Source organism: Pipistrellus kuhlii, unplaced genomic scaffold, assembly GCF_014108245.1.
Source record: "Pipistrellus kuhlii isolate mPipKuh1 unplaced genomic scaffold, mPipKuh1.p scaffold_m20_p_8, whole genome shotgun sequence".
Lineage (NCBI taxonomy): Eukaryota > Metazoa > Chordata > Mammalia > Chiroptera > Vespertilionidae > Pipistrellus > Pipistrellus kuhlii.
The window spans coordinates 4,052,035-4,072,190 of NW_023425584.1; the positions used below are offsets into that span (position 1 = coordinate 4,052,035).

The window sequence follows — 20,156 nt, forward strand, 5'->3', positions numbered from 1 at the left end:
CAGGCGCGGCTGGCCGGTCTCCCCGACTCCGGCCGGTTCTGGCGGGGGGCCCCCGGGAACCCCCCGGTCCCCAGCCCGGAGCGCGGCCCGCGGCGGACTACAGGCTCCAGAGTGCCCCGCGGCGCGGGGGCGGGCGGCCGCAGCCAATGGGGGGCCCGCGGGCGGCGAGCGGCAGGTGGAGCCGGCGGTGGGCGGGCCGGGCCAGAGCGCGTCCCCGGCCGGCGGGCGGCGGTGGGCGCGGCGAGCGGCGGCCCGGGAGGCGCCCGGAGCCGGAGTCGGAGCGCACGGGGCGGGTCCGCGGCCGCTGGGAGGTTCCGGAGCTCCCGCCGCGCAGCCCCGGGCGCACAGGACGGACCGGGCTGCGGGGCAGGGCGGGTCCTCCAGCCCCTCCTCCTCCTCCTCCTGCTCCTCCTCCTCCTCCTCCTCCTCCTCCTCCTCCTCCTCCTCCTCCGCGCGGCCGCCGAGCCGCAGCCACAGCCGGAGCCGGAGCCGGAGGAGCCCGAGCCGGAGCCGGAGCCGCAGCCGCGCCACCACCACCTCGCTCCCGGCTCGCGCGCCCCGGCCATGGCTTTCGCCAATTTCCGCCGCATCCTGCGCCTGTCCACCTTCGAGAAGAGAAAGTCCCGCGAATATGAGCACGTCCGGCGGGACCTGGACCCCAACGAGGTGTGGGAGATCGTGGGCGAGCTGGGCGACGGCGCCTTCGGCAAAGTCTACAAGGTGAGGGCGCGGGGCCCGGGGCGCGGGGCGCGGGGCGCGGGGGGCGCGGGGGCCGGGACCCGGGGCGCGCGCTCCGTTCCGCCGGCGGCACCGCCCGGGAGGGCGCCGCGGGGCCGCCGGGACTTGAACCCGGGGCATCGTCACCCCGGTTCTTCGGAGGGACCTCCGGGCGCCCCCTCCGGACGCGGCTCCGCTCCCCCCGCTCGGGGTCCGGGCACTTCCTGTGCGGCTGGCACCGCGCTCGGCGCCGGAGGGGGAGACACAGGGGCGCTCAGGGGACCCGGCTTCCGAGGGGCCCCCGCGGCGGACACGCGGTCCTGCGAAGCTGGGAGACTCAGGGGCGCCCGCACTCGCTGTGGGAGTGATGCCCGGGCGGTGGTTGGAGACGCGGCTGCGCCAGGGCGGGCTGGGACCGTGGAACTGGGGGCGCACCTGGTGGAGGGGAGGGGCGCGGTCCGGAGGGAGAGGCTGGGAGGAGGAGGGAGAGGCTGGCTGGGAGCGGCGAGCCGGCGCTGCCCTGCGGGGTCCTGCTGGGTGGGCTCTGGGGTGAGTCACGGCCTCCGTCACCTTTCCCTCCGACGGACGGGGCGCCCGGAGCCTGTGCGTGGGGGTTGGGGGGGGGGGCTTGGGGCCGGGATGATTGATTGATTCTGGACGTGTTTGCAGCGGGACGGGGTCCGGTTCCTGCCCCCGCGAACCCGTTCCGAGTGGCTGAGCCGTATGGGGACCCAAACACTTTGGGCTGGAGGCCACCCTCTCCCTGCCGGGCCTCCCTTCTCCAGGACGCGCCGCCTGCCAGCCGCCAGCCCCCTCCCTGTAGCTTGTAGGGCACTCGACCCAGGACTGCACTTTAGGAGGCTGGGCCTCGGGAGGAGCCTCTCTTACCGCCCTCCCTTCTCACCCAGATCCTCCCCCAGAATCTGCTCTCTTTGCCTTGAAAGTGGCCTGGTTACCAAAGGGCGGTGCCTGGACCGGCAGCGTGAGCATCACCTGGGAGCCTGGGAGAGCCGCAGGAGCTCCCCTGCACCCACCAAGCCCATCCTGTACCCACCAAGCCCACCCTGCACCTACTAAGCTCACACTGTCCCCACTAAGTTAGCGTCTTATCAGGGGAACCCCAGGTGAGTCCTGCTGGGCGCCCGCTTTGGTTAGAGTGGCATCCGGATATGCCAAGGCTTCCGGTTCAGTCTCTCGCAGGCACATTCAAGAACCAGGCAATGACTGCCTAAGCGGAGCCACAGATCGATGTTTCTCTCTCCCTCTTCTCTCTAAAATCAACTTTAAGCTGAAACCGGTTTGGCTCAGTGGATAGAGCGTCAGTCTGCGGACTGAGTGGTCCCAGGTTCGATTCCGGTCAAGGGCATGTGCCTTGGTTGCAGGCACATCCCTGGTGTGGGGTGTGCAGGAGGCAGCTGGTCGATGTTTCTCTCTCATTGACTTTCTAGCTCTCTATCCCTCTCCCTTACTCTCTGTGGAAAATCAATAAAATATATTTTAAAAAATAAAATAAAATAAAATCAACTTAAAAAAAAAATCCCGGGTGGTAGCTGGGCACATGCACGTTGGACAAGCACCGCTTCAGAGGCGGTTTTGAGGCCACGAGGCCCATAGGGGGCCTGTTTTGTTACCTTCCCACCTCCCTCTGAGCCGCACTTCCGGTGGCAGGGTGGGACCCTGCAGGGGCAGAGATTCTGTGGTTGGGGGGGCGGGCCTCTGTGCTGTCACTCACACCCCAGGCAGCCTTTGCTGCCCTCCTCTGCCCTTCGCTGCCCCTGCCCGCATTGTATTTGAGGGCGGTGGGCACCTTCTCTGATGGCGGGCACCTCTCTCCTTGCCCCGTGTCAGAGCTTTATCTTCCTCCTCGTGGCACCAGCAAACTGTCCCCAGCCCGTGGCGCCCCTGGGCCCCCTGCCATTGTCCTGCCTTCAAATGCCCTCTGACCCCCAGGAGAATAGCTGGCCACCTCCTCACTTCCTCCCGAAGGCTGAGGGCTCGGCTGGCGTTCCCAGCGCTTGCAGTGGGCTGTCAGGATGTGTTTTCTCCGGGAGGGGCTGGCTTCCACCGCAGTCTGTCCCTCTCCCCCAGTGCACCCTGGCTTCCCAGCCGGTTCATGTTCTTTCAAACCTAAATGCAGAACTTTGCTTTTGTGCCGCTAAGATTTCCCCTTGTCAGTTTCAGTTGCCATTTCCTCCTGCTTCAGCCCTGAAAAACTCCCCTGCCGCTCTGGAAGTGTCATGGCGAGGGCCGCCTCCGACTGAGGGGTTATTTTACCTCCTCCTGTCTCTTCCCAGGCCCTGGACCCCCCTTTTAAAAAAAAAAATTACTAATTTCTTACAGAGAGGAAGGGAGAGCGAGAGAGAGCCAGAAACATCGATGAGAGAGAAACATCGACCAGCTGCCTCCTGCACACCCTTTACTGGGGATGTGCCCGCAACCAAGGTACATGCCGTTGACCGGAATTGAACCTGGGACCCTTCAGTCCGCAGACCGACGCTCTATCCACTGAGCCAAACCTGGTTTTAAAGTGAGTCCAGTTCTCCAAGCTGTGGACTGGCTGTACCAGGGCCCCCCCCCCCCCCACTCCCTCCTCCTCTAAACCCATGATTTTGCTCATCTTTAAGAGCCGGCAGAGCTAGACCACATGGGCTGTGTGATGGCTGACATACCTGGGCGATGTATCATATTACCTGTCGGACATGAGTGCGTGACCCTCTGATCTAAGCCAGCCTGGTGTTATGTGTGGGGACAGTAGGGTCCAGAGAGAGGAAGGGACGAGAGCCATGGCCTGGGCTTCAGTTGGACACTCCCCTTGGTTGCCCGCTAAGGAACACCCATCCTGGATCACAGTCCCCGTCCCTCGGGCCCCCAATCCTGGGAAAGGGCTGCTGGCGGAGCCCGAGAGCTGAAGGGAAGCAGGTGCTGCTTTGCTGAGGGTGAACCCAGGGCCACAACTCCCTTCCACTTCGTTCTTCCCTGGCGCGGCCACCAGGGCGGCGCTGGGGAGAGGCTCCAGCGAGGTGTGAGGGCTGGGACCAGAACTTGCATTTTGACGCGGTGCCCCGGGAACCAGTTGGCCGGGAGCTGGGGCAGTGGGGTGGCTGGCACCGTTTCTCTCCCTGGCATTGGCAGCCTGCATCCCCTTTCCTCCTCTTCTCAGGCGGCCCCGGGAGGACAAAGCAGAGGGCAGCCTTGGTTTTTGAGCAAAGTCAGGCTCCTTCTTACCTAATCCTCATGCAGTCGCAAGCTAATTTCCAAAGAAAGCCGTTTTCTCGTTCATTACTAGATACAAAGTAAAGGTCACAAGCTACAGGGTTTCAACATTCTTGCCCTTCAAAGTAGTCTTTATTCTGAAGAAGTGAGAGGGGAAAGGAAGTGATTGGTGCTCGCTGTCACAGCAGCGAGTGAAACAGATACAGGCTCGCATGCTGGACCCAGGCGGAGTGGGCCCACGCTAAGCCGGATGAGCATGCTGAGACGATCTTTCTGCTGCTGCTGCTTCTTCTTCTTCTTCTTCTTCTTCTTCTTCTTCTTCTTTAAATATACTTTATTGACTTTTTAAGAGAGGAAGGGAGAGAGATAGTTAGAAACATCGATGAGAGAGAGTCATCGATCAGCTGCCTCTTGCACACCCCCCACTGGGGATATGCCCGCAACCAAGGTACATGCCCTTGACCGGATCAAACCCGGGACCCTTCAGTCCCCAAGCCGATGCTCTATCCATTGAGCCAAACCAGTTTTTTGGCTCTTTCTGCTTCTTGAAAATTGCTTGGGTTTGGGCCTTATGTTGTCTTTTAAGATTTGAAAAGGTTTATGAGTTAGCAAAGTCGGGGGTATACGAAAACAACAAACCACACCCTTCAATGGCTATGGACACGTTGGTTTATTTCCTTCCAGGCTTTAGGGGTTTCTATGGTGACACACATGTGAATGCAGAGTTGTAAGCGTACACATATGCCATCCTTCATGCCTGCGGTCTCTTCCTGTGTTCTAAGTGCTCACACAGAAGCCGGGATGGCTCAGGGCCCCCAGATCCTAATCTCAGGGATGTGTAAGTAAACGCTCCCGCTCGCTCTCCTCCTGTTCATTGTTAACAAGTTCAAGTTGACTCAGTGCTTATCAGGGCCAGGCGCTGTGCTGAGCACTTCGCGCGGTCACGCCTGCTGTGATCCTCGCTCACGCTCCCACATCTCAGGGCCTTGTGGGAGAATAGGGCTCAGGACACAATTCCCAGAAGCCGCACGGGAGCATGTTTGATGGTTTTTGTTTATAAGAATTTAAAATAAAAAATTTAATTTATTGATTTGAGAGAGAGAGAGGGAAACATCGATGGGTGGTTCCACTTGTTCATGCCGTCATTGCTTGACCCTTGTATGTGCCCTGATCTGGGGTCGAACCTGAACCTGAAACCTGGGCGTATCAGGACGATGCTCTAACCCCGTGGTCGGCAAACCGCGGCTCCAGAGCCACATCGGCTCTGTGGCCCCTGGAGTGTGGCTCTTCCACAAAACACCACGGCCTGGGCGAGTCTATGTTGAAGACGTGGCGTTAGAAGAAGTTTAAGTTTAAAAAATGTGGCTCTCCGAAGAAATGTCCATCGCTGTGCTGTTGATAATTGGCTCTAATGTCTAATGAGTTTGCCGACCCCTGCTCGAACCAACGGAGCTACCCACCTGGCCAGGGTGAAGCACATTTAAAAAAAAAAAAAAAAAAAGACCCTTAAACACAGTTTTCTATTTCTTACCCACACCCAAACAAGTGTGTGGGTAAGAAATAGAAAAGAAAAGTTATAACAAAGACAGTTCCTGCGCCTGTGAGGAACCCCGCAGGGTGTGTGTGGCGGTGGGCGTGGGGGTGGTGGTGAGGAGAGACGCAGACATGGATGGTGTGGCCAGAGCGCAGACAGTGTGGGAGGTGCGTCCCTCTTTGGGCCTCCCTCGCCGCTGGTCCGCATCCACCTTGTGTTTCTGGAAGACAGGACTGCACCCAGCAGGTACCGTGTTGTATTTGGGTGACATTGTCCCCCCCCACACACACACCCGTGGTGCTGGGCGGGGAGCTGGGGTTTGCAGAGCTGTGTTCCAGCCCCGGTGACTCCCTCTCGTGGGGGCCTCAGGTGCCCTCCCGCCGCTGTGAGGAACCCACATCCTTCAAGGGCCACATCCTGCCCCTCAGACAAAGCAGAAGTGCAGCGGGGAGGCCGCCGGGAAGGGAGGGGAGGGGAGGGGAGGGGAGGGGAGGGGAGGGGAGGGGAGGGCCCTCCCTCCGCCTCCGCTCCTGCCTCCTGTTCTCAAGGCCGGTCTCAGCCCAGGGCCCCCTCCTCCTCCGGAAGGAGAACTGGCCCCAGCCCGTAACCTTGTTTCCGTTCCGCCTGGTGTTTTTAAACAGAAGTCCGTGCCATTGTGAGCGGGTTCCTGGCTCGGTCCCGAGACCAAGGTGGCCTGCGCTTCCTGGGGATGGCGCCTGCCAGGGGCTGGGCTCGGGCGCCAAGAGGCTGCTCGGGCACCGGCCGCCCCAGACTCTCTGGCCGGCTCCGGGGCAGCCAGGGTGGAGGGAGTTAAACTGCTAACGGGGGTCCCAGCCACACGCTCACAGGGTGCCCCCGCCTCCTGAGGTGCCCTGGGCGAGGGGGAGATCCCCAGGGAACCGGGGCCGGGAGAGAGATGGGCCCAGAACAAGCCCTGGAGGGGCCCCCAGGCCCAGGCGAGGGCAGTGAGCAGTGGAGTGAAGGAAAGAAATTGGGGTCTTAGTAAGATCTGGGTTTCAACCGCAAGCAAGTGGCCTCCCCCTCTGAGCCTCAGCCTCTTGACTAAGTGGAGGAGAGACCTGGGAGGGTCAGGGGGAGCTGAGGGGAGCCGAGGAGCGGATACAGGAGCACCTGACCGCACCCGGAAGTGGGCAGGAAAGGAAGGCCTTTGGGTCCGTTGATGCACGTGGTATCCAACGGAGAAGGTCCCGGCCAGTTACTGCTAACTGGGGCCAGGCACACCCCAGTTAGCAGTAACTGGCCGGGACCTTCTCCGTTGTATTGTAGCTTGTTCCTTATCCCAGGCCTTCCCCACCTCGGCACTGTTTGGGTCAGGTAACCCTGACCCTGACCCTGACCCTAAGTCCAATCCTAATCTTGACCCTGACCCTGACCCTAACCCCAACCCTAATCTTGTTCCTGACCCTAACTCCAACCCCAACCCTGACCCTAACGCTGACCCTGACCCTGACCCTGACCCTAACCCTGTGCAATGCAGGATGCTAGCAGCATCCCTCCCTCTACCCACTAGAAGTACCACCAGTGCCAGCACCCCTCTCCCTCCACCCGTACCTGTGACAGCCAGGAACGTCTCCAGGCATGGCCACGTGTCCCCCCGGGGGCAGAATCGCACCAGTCCAGCCACTGCGTCCTACAAATGAACAAGCCTCGGTTCAGTTCAGCAGACAGTGCTTGCTCCCCTGTGTGTTGGTCCCTGGAAGGATGATCAGACTCGGGCCTGTGGCCAGAGAGACCCGGGTTCGAATCCCCGCGGTCCCTCTCAGCAGCTCTGCGCGATGGCAGGCGCGCGGCTTGTCTCTGAGCCTCAGGGTCCTGGTGGGTCTTGCCCCCCAGAGATGCTGTGAGAATTAGCCCAGCAGCTCACTCCAGGGGGGTAGAGGCGGCCACAGGAGGTGTCGGGGTGCTCTGGCTGGGCCAGCGGCCCCCCTGCTGCTCTCAGCGCCCTCGCCCGTCAGGGAGGACGGAGAAGGCCAAAGTCGGCTGGGATGAGGGGCGTGTGGGACAGAGACAGGGCTTGCGTGAGCAGGGGACGCTTCCACTTGGCAGGGCGGGTGGGCGGTGACAGAGCTGGAGAGGAGGAAGCCTGGCCAAGAGGGAGCGGGTGGCCCTGGAGCCTGGTGTTGCCTGTGACGGGTTGGGTGTTCCCAGGTGGCGGGTCCAGGTTTGAGGGCTGCCGGCATTCTGACATCAGGGACTGCACACGCAGGCCCGGGCTCTGTCTTCCCGGGAAGGGCCAGATCAGCAGGTGCCCCAGCCCGCGCGGCTGCGGCTGCGGCTGCGGCTGCCGGGACCCAGGAGCCGCCTTCCGGCCGGCCCTGCCCAGCGACACGGAACATGGGCCTCACACACGTGCGGTTCACAGTTCTCTGTAGCCTCACTCCGACCAGGAAAGGAACAGGGAGATGGGTTTCAGTGTGTGCTGCAGTTATGCCAACTCGGGATGCCCACCACAGCATCGTTCTAGCGTGTAACCGACACGGAGTGCCAGGAATGTTCCGTGTTCTTGTTTCGTAGTAAATGTTTGAAATCCGTCTGTGCGTTGCTGTTAGGATACATCTTGGTCTGGACAGACCACTCTTCAGGGGCTCAAAGGCACCGGTGGCTACTGTACCGGGCAGTGCAGACCTGGCCTCTGCTGGCCACCCCCACCTGTGCCGCCCCTGGGCCCACTCTACGCGTTTCTCTGCCTCCTCAAGCGCCGTGGTCCATGGGTGTGGAACCTGGGCGTGGCCTGGGGCGCCGGCCAGGCCCGGCCAGACCTAGAAAGTATTTGAGAGCCCAATGCCAACCCGGGCATTTATTTTCATTTATTTATTATTTATTTATTTTTATTTTCCATTTTTTTTTATTAAGGTATTATATGTGTACAGATCTTCCATTGCTCCCCCTTCACATACATGCCCTCACCCCCCAGCGTTTTGCGTCCATTGGTTATGCTGATATGCATGCACACAAGTCCCTCGGTTGATCTATCTCCCCCACCTCTCCGTAACCTCCCCGCTGTAATTGGACAGTCTGTTTGTTGTTTCACTGTTTCTGTATCTATCTTTTTTTTTTTTTTTTAAATATATTTTATTGATTTTATACAGAGAGGAAAGGAGAGATACAGAGAGTTAGAAACATCGATGAGAGAGAGTCATCGACCAGCTGCCTCTTGCACACCCCCTACTGGGGATATGCCCGCAACCAAGGTACATGCCCTTGACCGGAATCGAACCCGGGACCCTTCAGTCACCAAGCCGACGCTCTATCCATTGAACCAAACCGGTCCCGGCTGTATCTATCTTTTTGTTAATCAGTTTTATAATGTCCTTTATTATCCACAAATGAGTGAGATCCTGTGGTGTTTCTCTTGCATTGACTGGCTTATTTCACTCAGCATGATGTTCTCCAGTTCCATCCAGGTTGCTGCAAATGGTCAGAATTCCTTCTTTTTTTATGGCAGCATAGTATTCCATGGTGTAGATGCACCATAGTTTTCTGATCCACTCATCTGCAGATGGGCACTTAGGCTGTTTGCAAATCCTAGCTGTGCTGCTAGGAACATTTTAGATGTAATAGTTTTAAGCTCCGCTGATGGCCTGCCTGCCCCAAGCCCTAGGCCTGACCAGGCCCCCCTCTGCTCCCCCCGTGGTGTGGGAGAGGAGCCTTCTGTGGGTGCTCACAGAGGGAGGAGGGGCCGGCCCACATAGCTGGAGGGTGCCCGGCTTCCTGGCTGCTCCAGGCACGGGTGAGTGCGGGCTGGTCAGAGCCTGGTGGTCCTGGTGGCTGGGCAGGAGCTGTGGGTGGGGCCCAGGTCAGAGCCCAGGAGGGGAATGACTGATGGAAGGCCACCCGCCCCAGAGATGTGGTATGTGGGTGGGAGGCATGGAAGATTCTGGAGAGCCAGGCATGACACTCAGGGGAGGAAAGAAAGCAGAGAAGGTGAGGCGGGAAGGGAAGCTCACGGTGGTCAGGGTGGGGTTGTGAGAAGACAGCTTACCTGTGCCTCAGTTTCCTTAGCTGCACAGTAGCTTTAGGGACGGTGCTGCTCAGTGGGTTGTTGGAGGGTGAAATGGCCTAGGTCCGTGGTCTGCAAACCGCGGCTCGCGAGCCACAGGCGGCTCTTTGGCCCCCTGAGTGTGGCTCTTCCACAAAATACCACGGCCTGGGCGAGTCTATGTTGAAGAAGTGGCGTTAGAAGGAGTTTACGTTTAAAAAATGTGGCTCTCCAAAGAAATGTCCATCGTCATCCTGTTGATATTTGGCTCTGTTGACGAATGAGTTTGCCGACCACTGGCCTAGGTAAACCACTTGGTCCAAGGCGTCGGGAAAGCTCATGTAAGGGTTGGCCATTGGGATTATTAGCTGCGCACCTGCAGCGTGCCAGGCGCTGTGGGTTCCACGGTGAGGGAGACAAAGGAACCGTGAGTCCTCCCAGCCCAGGAAAGGTGGGGGCTAGGTCCCCATTCCCGCCTGATGCAGCGGGCCCAGAGCGGGCGGACTGGCAGAGGGTCACACAGCTGTTGGGTGGCGAGGCTTGGACGTAAGCCAGATGTCGGTAGCCAGGCGCCGGGGCCTTTTCTGTGGACAGAAGGGAGGGAAAGCCCTGCCTGGGCAGCTCAGTTGGTTGGAGCATCGAACCTATACACCAAGGTTACAGGTTCGATCCCCGGTCTCGGCGCATATGAGAATCAACGAAGGAATACATAAATAAGTGGAACAGCAAATGGACATCTCTCTCTCAATAATAATAATAATAATAATAATAATAATAATAAAAACACCGAGCGGAGGGAGGACCAAGGGCTTAGTGTGAGGAGAGGGTCCAGGTCGCTTCCCTGGCGCCCCCTGCAGCTGGTGTTTCTGTGCCCAGGATTGTGTCCTTCCTGCCAGGCCGCCCTCGGCCGCCTGAGCCCCCAGTGCGAGTGGCCTCTCAGGCGGAAGAAGTGGTGACAGTGCAGGCTGGCAGAGGAAGTGGCAGCGGAGGGGCGGGCCCCGGGTGGGGACCTGGGTGCCTGGGGCCCTGGGGGGTGTGGGCTGCTGGTGCCGCCCCTGGGTGCTGGGCACCCCTGGGTATGCCTGCAGGGCCGGGAGGAACAGACCCCACACAGTCTCCTCCTGCCTCCCCTTCTCACCCTTTCCCACCCCTTCTCCACCCCTCCCGCCCTCACCGCCCACTTCCTCCCTCTTGTCTTTCTCTTCTCCTTTCTCTCTGCTTTCCCCTTTGCTACATTTTCTTTCTTTTTTTAAAAAAATATTTTATTGATTTTTTTTACAGAGAGGAAGGGAGAGGGATAGAGAGCTAGAAACATCGATGAGAGAGAAACACCGATCAGCTGCCTCCTGCACACCCCCCACTGAGGATGTGCCCGCAACCAACGTACAGGCCCTTGACGGGAATTGAACCCGGGGCCCTTCAGTCCTCAGGCCGATGCTCTATCCACTGACCCACACCGGCTTAGGCCCCTTTGCTACATTTTCTTCTTCCTTCCTCCACAGCTTAGTATTTCTTCCTTACCAACAGGCTCTCCCAGAGACTCGAGGGTTAACCGCTGCTGGTGACTGAAGTGTTAACTCTAACCAGCCTCTGTCCCCTGGGGAAGGAGGAGGAGGGGGAGGAGGAAGAGGAGGGGGGGAGGGGTCACGGAAGCCCGCCCCTTTCTGCCTGCCTCCTACCTGCCACTCTCTTCCTTCCGGTGACTCTGCACATCTGGGCTCAGCCCACACGTCCCCTCCCCAGAGAGTCCGCCTGGCCCCTTCCTGACAGGGACAGCTCTGGGCCTCCTCACAGCTGGGCTTCCTTGTTTATCTTCTGCCTGTGCAGGGGGAGGCCCCAGGGCGGGCTACAGCTTCCCATCTTTTGTGAATGAGGGGCTCCTGGTGGAGGCCCAGCGAGGTTCTGCTGAATGAGGAGAAGGATGACCGAGTGAATGCCACACCCAGCTTCCTCTGAGTGCCCAGTGCTGTGTGCCCAGTGCTGTGTGCTCAGTGCCGGGTGCTCAGTGCTGTGTGCTCAGTGCTGGGTGCCCAGTGCTGTGTGCTCAGTGCTGTGCGCTCAGTGCCAGGTGCTCAGTGCTGCGTGCCCAGTGCTGCATGCCCAGTGCTGTGTGCTCAGTGCTGGGTGTCCAGTGCTGTGTGCTCAGTGCCAAGTGCTCAGTGCTGCGTGCCCAGTGCTGTGTGCTCAGTGCCGGGTGCCCAGTGCCGCGTGCCCTGTGCTGTGTGCCCAGTACTGTGTGCTCAGTGCCGGATGCCCAGTGCTGTGTGCTCAGTGCCAGGTGCTCAGTGCTGCGTGCCCAGTGCTGTGTGCTCAGTGCTGTGTGCTCAGTGCTGTGCGCTCAGTGCCAGGTGCTCAGTGCTGCCTGCCCAGTGCTGCGTGCCCAGTGCTGTGTGCTCAGTGCCGGGTGCTCAGTGCTGCCTGCTCAGTGATGTGTGCGGTTATAGGTCCAGGTCCTGGAGTCAGTTCTGAGCTTTCCCCTGGCTTCCCTGCCTACTTCCTGTGTGACCTTGGGGAAGTCCCCTCACCTCTCTGAGCCGCAGTGTCTTTAGCTGTAAAATGAAGAGCAAACCAGTGTTTCCCTGCCCGGGCTGGCGTGCTCAGCGGTTAGAGCGCCCGCCCTGGCGCCGGTGGGTCTCGGGTTCGATTCCTGGGTTGCAGGTTCAGTCCCCGGCACCCAGGAGGGTGCGTGCAGGAGGCCGCTGGTGGATGTATCTCTCACTGGGATAGTTTTTTCCTCCCTCCCTCCCCGTCTCCCCACTCTCCTTCCTTCCACTCTCTAAAAATCAGTGGAAAAATATCCTGAGGGAGGATTAACAAAAAAACAAACAATAAACAAAACCAAAAATCCGAGTTTTCCTCGGAGAATGTGAGACTGAGGCCTGCAGGCAGCCTGGACGGGCCCAGCCCAGAGGGAGGCCGAGGAGATGTGACCGTGTCCTCGTGACAATTGCGCCTGGGGCTTCGTGAGGGTGACAGGCAGGTCACCTATCCATCTGTCGGACCACTGTCCTCCCACCCATCTATCTGTGCACCATCCTTCCACCCACCCACCCACCCATCCACCCATCCCCACCTCCCCATCTCCCCACCTCCCCACCTATCCATCTATCCACCGTCCTCCCACCCATCCTCACCCATCTATCTGTCCACCATCCTTCCACCCACACACCCACCCACCCATCCCCACCTCCCCACCTCCCCACCTATCCATCTATCTATCCACCGTCCTCCCACCCATCCCCCCATCCCCACCCATCTATTTGTGCACCATCCTTCTACCCACCCACCCATTCCCACCTCCCCACCTATCCATCTATCTATTCATCATCCTCCCACCCATCCCCACCTGTCCATCTATCCACCGTACTCCCACCCATCCCCACCTATCTATCTGTGCACCGTCCTCCCACCCACCCACCCACCCATCCACCCATCCCCACCTCCCCACCTCCCTACCTCCCCACCTATCCATCCATCTATCCACCGTCCTCCCACCCATCCCCACCCATCCACCCATCCCCACCCATCTATATCTATCCACCATCCTTCCACCCACTCACCCACCCACCCACCCATCCCCACCTCCCCACCTGTCCATCTATCCATCAGTCTATCCACCATCCTTCCATCCATCCATCCACCCACACATCCATCCAACCATCCCCACCTCCCCACCTATCCACCTATCCATCAGTCTATCCACCATCCTTCCCCCCACCCACCCCCCATCCCACTTGTCTACATATCCACCTGTTTGCCCACCATCCTCCCACCCACCCATCCCACCTCCCCACCTGCCCACCTATCCATCTGTCTATCCATCATCCTCCCACCTATCCATCCTCCCACCCATCCATCCACCCATCCCACCTCCCCACCTGCCCACCTATCCATCTGTCTATCCACCATCCTCCCACCCATCCATCCACCCATCCCATCCATCCACCCATCCCACCTCCCCACCTGCCCACCTATCCATCTGTCTGTCCACCGTCCTCCCACCTATCCATCCTCCCGCCCACCCATCCACCCATCCCACCTCCCCACCTGCCCACCTATCCATCTGTCTGTCCACCGTCCTCCCACCCATCCATCCTCCAACATGCTCAAAGGACGCTGGGTGGTTTTCCTTCTTTGCCCCATCCTATGTTGCAGACTCTTCCAATGAGCGCATGCTGTTTTATAGAACAATAAAAGCAGGACAGACAGTGCTGTTGACGGAAACACTGAGTGACCGTGATCCCTGAGGTTGGCACGGTCTGCCAGCCGGGCTGCCGAGATGCCTGCCCGGAGGTGTGAGGACTGGGGGTGAGGCCCAGAGGTGCCCGGATGGGGCGGGGAGCAGAGGAGCCTGGGTCTGGGTGCCGCCGCCTCCCTGCCCGGGGCCCCAGGCCGCCGCCCTGCGCGGTGACTCAGCGCCTTCCTCGCACCTCCGTTATCGGGGACACGTTATCGTTATCGGGGTGCCAGGCTCGGGTTCCTCTCTCGATGAGCAGAGACCCGAGGCTCCCACGTCCCTGGCCAGGCGTCCCCGGCCAGGCGGTGCGGCTGTCCGGGTTCCCAGCCAAGGCCGGACGCTGTCTTTGGGGCCGGTCCTGCTTGGGTTTTCGTGTCCGGCTGCTGGCCTGAGGGTGCTGAGGCCCGGCTGTCCCCGGCGGGCCAGCGGGCGGCCAGGCCTCTCCCCGGGGGAGGGTATTAAGTGCCTGTCTCTGGAAGCCCTGTCACTCCTCTGCTTTGTGCTTGGTAATCTCTGTCATCCTTAAGTGTCGCCTGTTCTGAAACCCAGCCTTCTCCTTTGTCCCGGGCTGAAACCTGGCCCTGAGGGTTATTATCGGTGGTTTCGTCCCGGCAGGGCAGGGCTGTTAACTGTGTGTGTCCGGGCCGCAAAGCCTTTGGCTTCTCCAACTTATAAAAGCCCGTCTCCCCAGGCTGGCCAGCAGCGAGGGATGCGGGAACCCCGTGTGCTGCGGAGGCACAGATGCTTGTCTCCTTCCTTTCTCGTCTTATGTGGAGGGCCTCATTGCTCTGTCTGCAAGGAGTACAAACACCACTTCCTTCATCCACTCACCTGTGTATCCACCCGTCATCATCCACCCATCATCCCATCCCTCCATCCCCCACCAACTACCTGTCTGTCCCCCTTCCACCCACCACCCACCCACCTGTCTGTCCCCCTTCCACCCACCACCCACCCACCTGTCTGTCCCCCTTCCACCCACCACCCACCCACCTGTCTGTCCCCCTCCCACCCTCCCATCCATCCACCTATTCATCCACCACCCACCCACCTGTCTGTCCCCCTCCTACCCTCCCATCCATCCACCTATTCATCCACCACCCACCACCTGTCTGTCCCCCTCCCACCCTCCCATCCATCCACCTATTCATCCACCACCCACCCACCTGTCTGTCCCCCTCCTACCCTCCCATCCATCCACCTATTCATCCACCACCCACCCACCTGTCTGTCCCCCTCCCACCCTCCCATCCATCCATCCATCCATCGGCTTACCCTTGACCCCCTCCCATGCCCCCTCACCCCCTGGCTCTGTGCCAGGCCCGGTGGGGTAGCCTAAAGTGAATGGGACATCGGCTTGGCCTTCGGAGCTCACAGCCCGGTCAGAGAGAAAAATCTGAACGCCAACGACGTGGCCCCAGGTGGTCTGATGAGGCGTGAGCCTAAGGAAGTGCGTGAAGGTCCGTGGGGGACGTCTCCTGGGGTCGGCTCTGTGAGCTGGACTGGGGTGGGGTTTGAACATAGGTGTGGGGGAGGCAGTGCAGGAGGGGAGGGAGCAGAGCAGAGGCGGGGAGGAGGGTGCGGGAGGGCACAGGCGGAGCGGGAGTGGTCAGGGGGGGCGTGGGGGGCGTGGAATCCCGGAAAGGCAGAGGTGGGCAGAGCGGGGAGCCGCGGGGAGCCAGTGCTCCTGGCGGGAGGCAGTGGAGGGCGGGCTGGGGAGGGCGCACAGGCAGCAGCGTGGGGTGGACCCGGGACCTGGAGGTGCTTGTTCTCGTGGGCTGCGGAGGGGAGGGCCCCCGGGGCAGAGAGCCCGGCCTGCGTCCGAGGCCCGGCAGCCGCTTCTCAGCCGCGGGACATGGGACCAGCCGCCTTCTCTGCCCGGGCCCCGGTCTCCCTTCAGAGGAGAGGGTGCAGGCGGTGGATGGTGCTGGGTAAGGGCGGGGTGCTGCTTGCTTGCACCTTGGCCCGCAGGACGCCAGCCCCCGGGAGGCCGAGCTGCGGGGCACAGGGCTCCGTGCCCGCCAGCCTGGGCGCCCTGGGAACGTGGATCTGAACCCCAGCCACATGGCCGCCCGCCCCGCTCCGAGCTGCCCGCAGGCCACCCGCCGGAGTCTGTGTCGGTCTGCGGTGACCTGGGTCCCTCTGGGGCCAGATTTCCTCCTTCCTCCATGGTCCGAGCCTTTCCCGCAATTGTCCAGGAGCAAGGCCACCCCTCCGTATAGTCTGGGGCTCGGACCCAGCCCCTCCCTCCCCGCGGCCTGGACACATGCCTGGCACCGCAGCCTAGCGTCCGGAGGACGGGAAGACGGAAACCTTTGGCCCTGACGGCTCCATTCCTTGGCTCTGACCCACACGCCCGCCCAGGCCGTGCAGCTGACAGGTCAGCTGGGAGCTGGCCCTCACGCGGGGTTGCTAGGAGATGTCCCTAGCCAGTGAACCGCCTGAGCCTCCTCCTGCTTTCTGTCCCCACTCTCTTCCCTGGAAAAGAAAGCCCGTGGCTGTGGCTATGGCTGGGGTTAGGGCTGGGCTGGGGCTGAGTTTGGGGCCTGGCTGGGGCTGGGCTAGGGCTGAGGTTGGGGCTGGGGTTGGGGCTGGGGCTGGGGCTGGGGCTGGGGCTGAGGTGGGGGCTGGGGCTGGGGCTGGGGCTGGGCCTGGGCTAGGGCTGAGGTTGGGGCTGGGGTTGGGGCTGGGGCTGGGGCTGGGGCTGGGGCTGGGGTTGGGGCTGGGGCTGGGGTTGGGGCTGGGGCTGAGGTGGGGGCTGGGGCTGGGGTTGGGGCTGGGGCTGAGGTGGGGGCTGGGGCTGGGGCTGAGGTGGGGGCTGGGGTTGGGGCTGGGGCTGGGGCTGGGGTTGGGGCTGGGGCTGGGGCTGGAGCTGGAGCTGGAGCTGGGGTTGGGGCTGGGGCTGAGGTGGGAGCTGGGGTTGGGGCTGGGGTTGGGGCTGGGGTTGGGGCTGGGGCTGAGGTGGGGGCTGGGGTTGGGGCTGGGGCTGGGGCTGGGGCTGGAGCTGGAGCTGGGGCTGGGGCTGGGGCTGGGGCTGGAGCTGGAGCTGGGGCTGGGGCTGGGGCTGGGGCTGAGGTGGGGGCTGGGGTTGGGGCTGGGGCTGGGGCTGGAGCTGGAGCTGGGGTTGGGGCTGGGGCTGGGGCTGAGGTGGGGGCTGGGGTTGGGGCTGGGGCACAGGAGCAGGTTTAAGACGCCCCCTTACCCTGTGAGAAGGTGATTTCTGGCAGGTGCAGCTTGTGGGCAGAGCTGCCTCCCTCCCAGAGCTTCCACAGGATGGTGGGCTCTGTCCCGGCTCTGTTCAGCGTGGCCACCCCAACCGCTCCTGGGTATTTGCACCTGAAACGTGGCTGATGCAGCCGGGAAGTCCGATGTTCGCTGCAGGTGACGTACACGGCGCCGTGTGGCCTGTAGCTACCCTACTGGGCAGCCCCGCTCAGGTGGGTTCCTGAGGGGCCAGGCGAGGTCGGGTGGAGTGGCCACTTTCTGGGCACCCACCCAGGCTGTCCCCACGGGCCCCTGTGGGTACCGGCCAGAGGGCACTGGGAGACGTGAGCCCCCCAAAACACTCGCCTTCCTTGTGCTGTGTTCTCAGCTCGTCCCTGTGCTCAGACACGGACGTTTTCGAAGCCGTGGTTTTATTGCCCTGCGTTGGTGACTTCTTATTCTGGCCGAGCTGCTTTCCCTCATTCCTGAGCCGTCTTCCTGTTTGCCACGCTAAGGGGTTGTTTCAGCGCCCACCACGTCAGTCCCGCCGGAGCCTCCCGCTGGAACACAAAGGCTATTTCCACTCCTTCGCCATCATCGTGGGCGAACGTGGCCATGGGCCTCGCACACGTCTTTTGCGGCCCTTCTTGCAGTCATGTCCTGGCCTGAAACGGTCAGGAATGAGGGCAGATAACAGGCCTTCGGGGCGTTTTCAAGCCTCTGACAACCTATTGCTAATTTCTGTCTCTGAGCGATCCTCGGTGTCCACCCCTGCTGAGCACGGAGGTCGTCGCCGTTCCTTATGTTAGCGATCTAACAGGTGTCAAATGAGCCCCACTTTTCGGGAGGAAGATTCTTTTGTGGCCCGCTAGGGCGCGTCCTGGGTTTTCACTCAGGCCCTCTGAGAGAGCCGGGAAGGCCACGTCCTAGGCCACAGCTCCCAAGGGAAGGTGCCCTGGTCACACCTCTGCACAGGAGCTGCCCGAGCTCCCGCAGAGAAGCAGAGAAGCACTTGTGTGGGTATCTGCAGAACACGGCCGAAGGCTGGGATCATTTCCCTGTTGGTGGACAGTGATCCGGGTCCAGAAAGGGGTTGATGGACTCCCGTGACTGAGAAGTCTAAGGGCAGAGCGGCCTTCAGGAACAGCTGGCTCCAGGCGTTGGCAGGTCCTCGGCATCTGCCCTCGCCCACGTGGGGGCCCTGCTCCCCTGTCTGGGCCTCACTTCAGGCAGGACCTATGAAGGGGTGGCGGGGCGGGCTGCACGGCACCCGGCCTTCACCCTAATAGTGTCGCAGCCCGAGGAAGAGCCTCTTTCCTGATGATTTCCGCAAAAGACCCCGGCACCTCCAAACAAACCAGAGAGCTAACGGGCACCACAAGCCTGCTGCCTGCCGCGGGTCACAGGGCACGTCTGGACCACTGGCCGTGACCGAGAGGGGCCCGATTTGGGGGTGGGGCCTGGGCCGTGCACCTGGGCCGGGTGAACTCAGCCCCTCAGGAATCCCTGCACCCAGAGGGCGGGAGGGAGAGGTGGTTCCCGGAGGAGCTGGAGGGTGAGTCATCGAGGGATGGGTGCTGCCCAGCTCCCTGCGGCTCTTTGGACTCCACCTGCCCCGGGACTGGAGTGTCCTGGGAGCCGCCCTGCGGGCTCCGGGCTCCGGTGTGCGCTCACTCTCACTGCTTGGGCAGGTGGCGTTCTGTCCTGCAGATAAGACGGCCGCCACAGCTTGGCGCCTTTGTGGACTCTGCTTCCTCACCGGCAGGGTGAGGGTGGGGAGTTGGGCTTAGGGGTGTGGCCCGTGTTCTTTCTGGGCCCTGACTTCTGTGATCTCAGCTCTCCCTGGGGAGGGGGCAGGGGACAGAGTGATCAGCCTGCAGCCCGGAGGGGAGGGGAGGGGAGGGGAGGGGAGGGCTTGGGGCTGTGCCCTACCGTCTGCCTGCCACTGCGGTTGACTTTCAGGAAGCCTCCAGCCCCTGGCTGGCTGGGCCCCTGGGTGGGGCCGGGCTCCCCGCAGGCAGGGCTCCCCCCACCTCCCCCAGGCTGGGCCCCGAGCAGCACAAGGGGGCAGATTGTTCCCACCGAGGTGCCTGGGCCAGCAGACACAGCGGCCACTGTGTGCGCTCCCGAGGGTGTGGGCTGAGCGCTCGTCACCGCTGGCCGGCGTGGAGGGCCGGGTGCGGGCTCCCCGCCCCCCCTGGGCCCCAGCCCGCCTCAGCCGGGGGGAGACGGACGTCAGAGGGCACAGGCGGCCGCTTGTTCTTCGGGCCTATCCCCTCCCACGGGGGCCCTGCCCCTTGGACCACCTTAGCTTCCCGAGACCCACCCAGGCTGCACGAGGCCCTCGCATCAGACCTCCGAGGCCCTGGGCGTCCCTTCCCCACCCTGTGCAGAGAGGGAAACTGAGGCCCAGCGAGGGCAAAGCAGTCAGGACGATGGGCTTTGAAGCCACACCGGCCGGCCTGAGTTCAACTCCCAGTCCTGTGTGACCTCGGGCAAGTGGCTTGACCTCTCTGAGCACCAGTTCTCTCACACGTTAGCTCTTCATAGCAGTTCCTCCTCGGTGTGAGAGCGAAGGGGAGGGCTCAGTGTCCTTCCCAGGCCCCTCTGGGGACCATCTCAGCGGCCATCTCGGCCATCGTCCTAGGCTGCGTTTCATTGGCTGACCCGATCACACCCCTGTCCCTGAGCCAGGCCCTGGGCTCTGATTGGCTGGGTCAGCCGCGCACTCCCTCCTCCCTCCCCTGCATCTTGGGGCCTGGGAATGTGGGCGGGCTGGCGCTGCTGCAGGACAGTCCTGGAAGGGCGGGAGGCTGTGACTGACCCACAGAGGCCCTCAGCAGACACTGCCTCGTTCACTGGCAAAGCACCTCACACCGCACGGGCTCAGTCACCCACGGCTGAGAGAGGAGACAGGGAATGAGCGCACCCGGGGCGGAGATGGGGGTGGGGTGGGGTGGGGGTGGCGGTGAATTGGGGGTGGGGGGGGGGCTGGGGCTCTGCATTAGGTCCCTCCTGGGCGGGCCGGTACCTCTCGGAGCCTCGCACAGATGGCTCACACCTGCCCTCATGGCCTGCGGGCAGCTGCGCCCTGGCAGCGTGCTAGTCCCCAGCTGCCAGCTCGCTATTGGCTGTGGCTGCCGTTTATCTTTAGCAAACGGAGCCGGAGCGGGGCCTGGGCTCTGGCCAAGCAGGGCCTGTAGGGGAGTGATCCAGAGCTCAGGCAGCCCGTGTTTGGATCCAGCCGCCAC

The 20,156-nt window shown here is 61.9% G+C and overlaps 1 protein-coding gene across 3 annotated transcripts in view; it reads left to right on the forward strand.

Moving 5' to 3' along the window:
• Positions 1-443: 443 nt before the first annotated feature.
• The window catches only part of STK10 (serine/threonine kinase 10), an 80,946-nt gene continuing 61,233 nt past the window's right edge, over positions 444-20,156 (forward strand). For 2 of the 3 annotated variants that reach the window (XR_006740622.1, XM_036424726.2), the window contains exon 1: positions 444-720. Coding sequence is in view for 2 of the 3 variants with exons in the window: in XM_036424726.2 (XP_036280619.1) it covers positions 565-720 (156 nt within the window). In the remaining variant the exon portion in view is untranslated. The remainder of the gene's footprint in view (positions 721-20,156) is intronic. The other variant, XM_045576290.1, reaches the window with a different exon arrangement.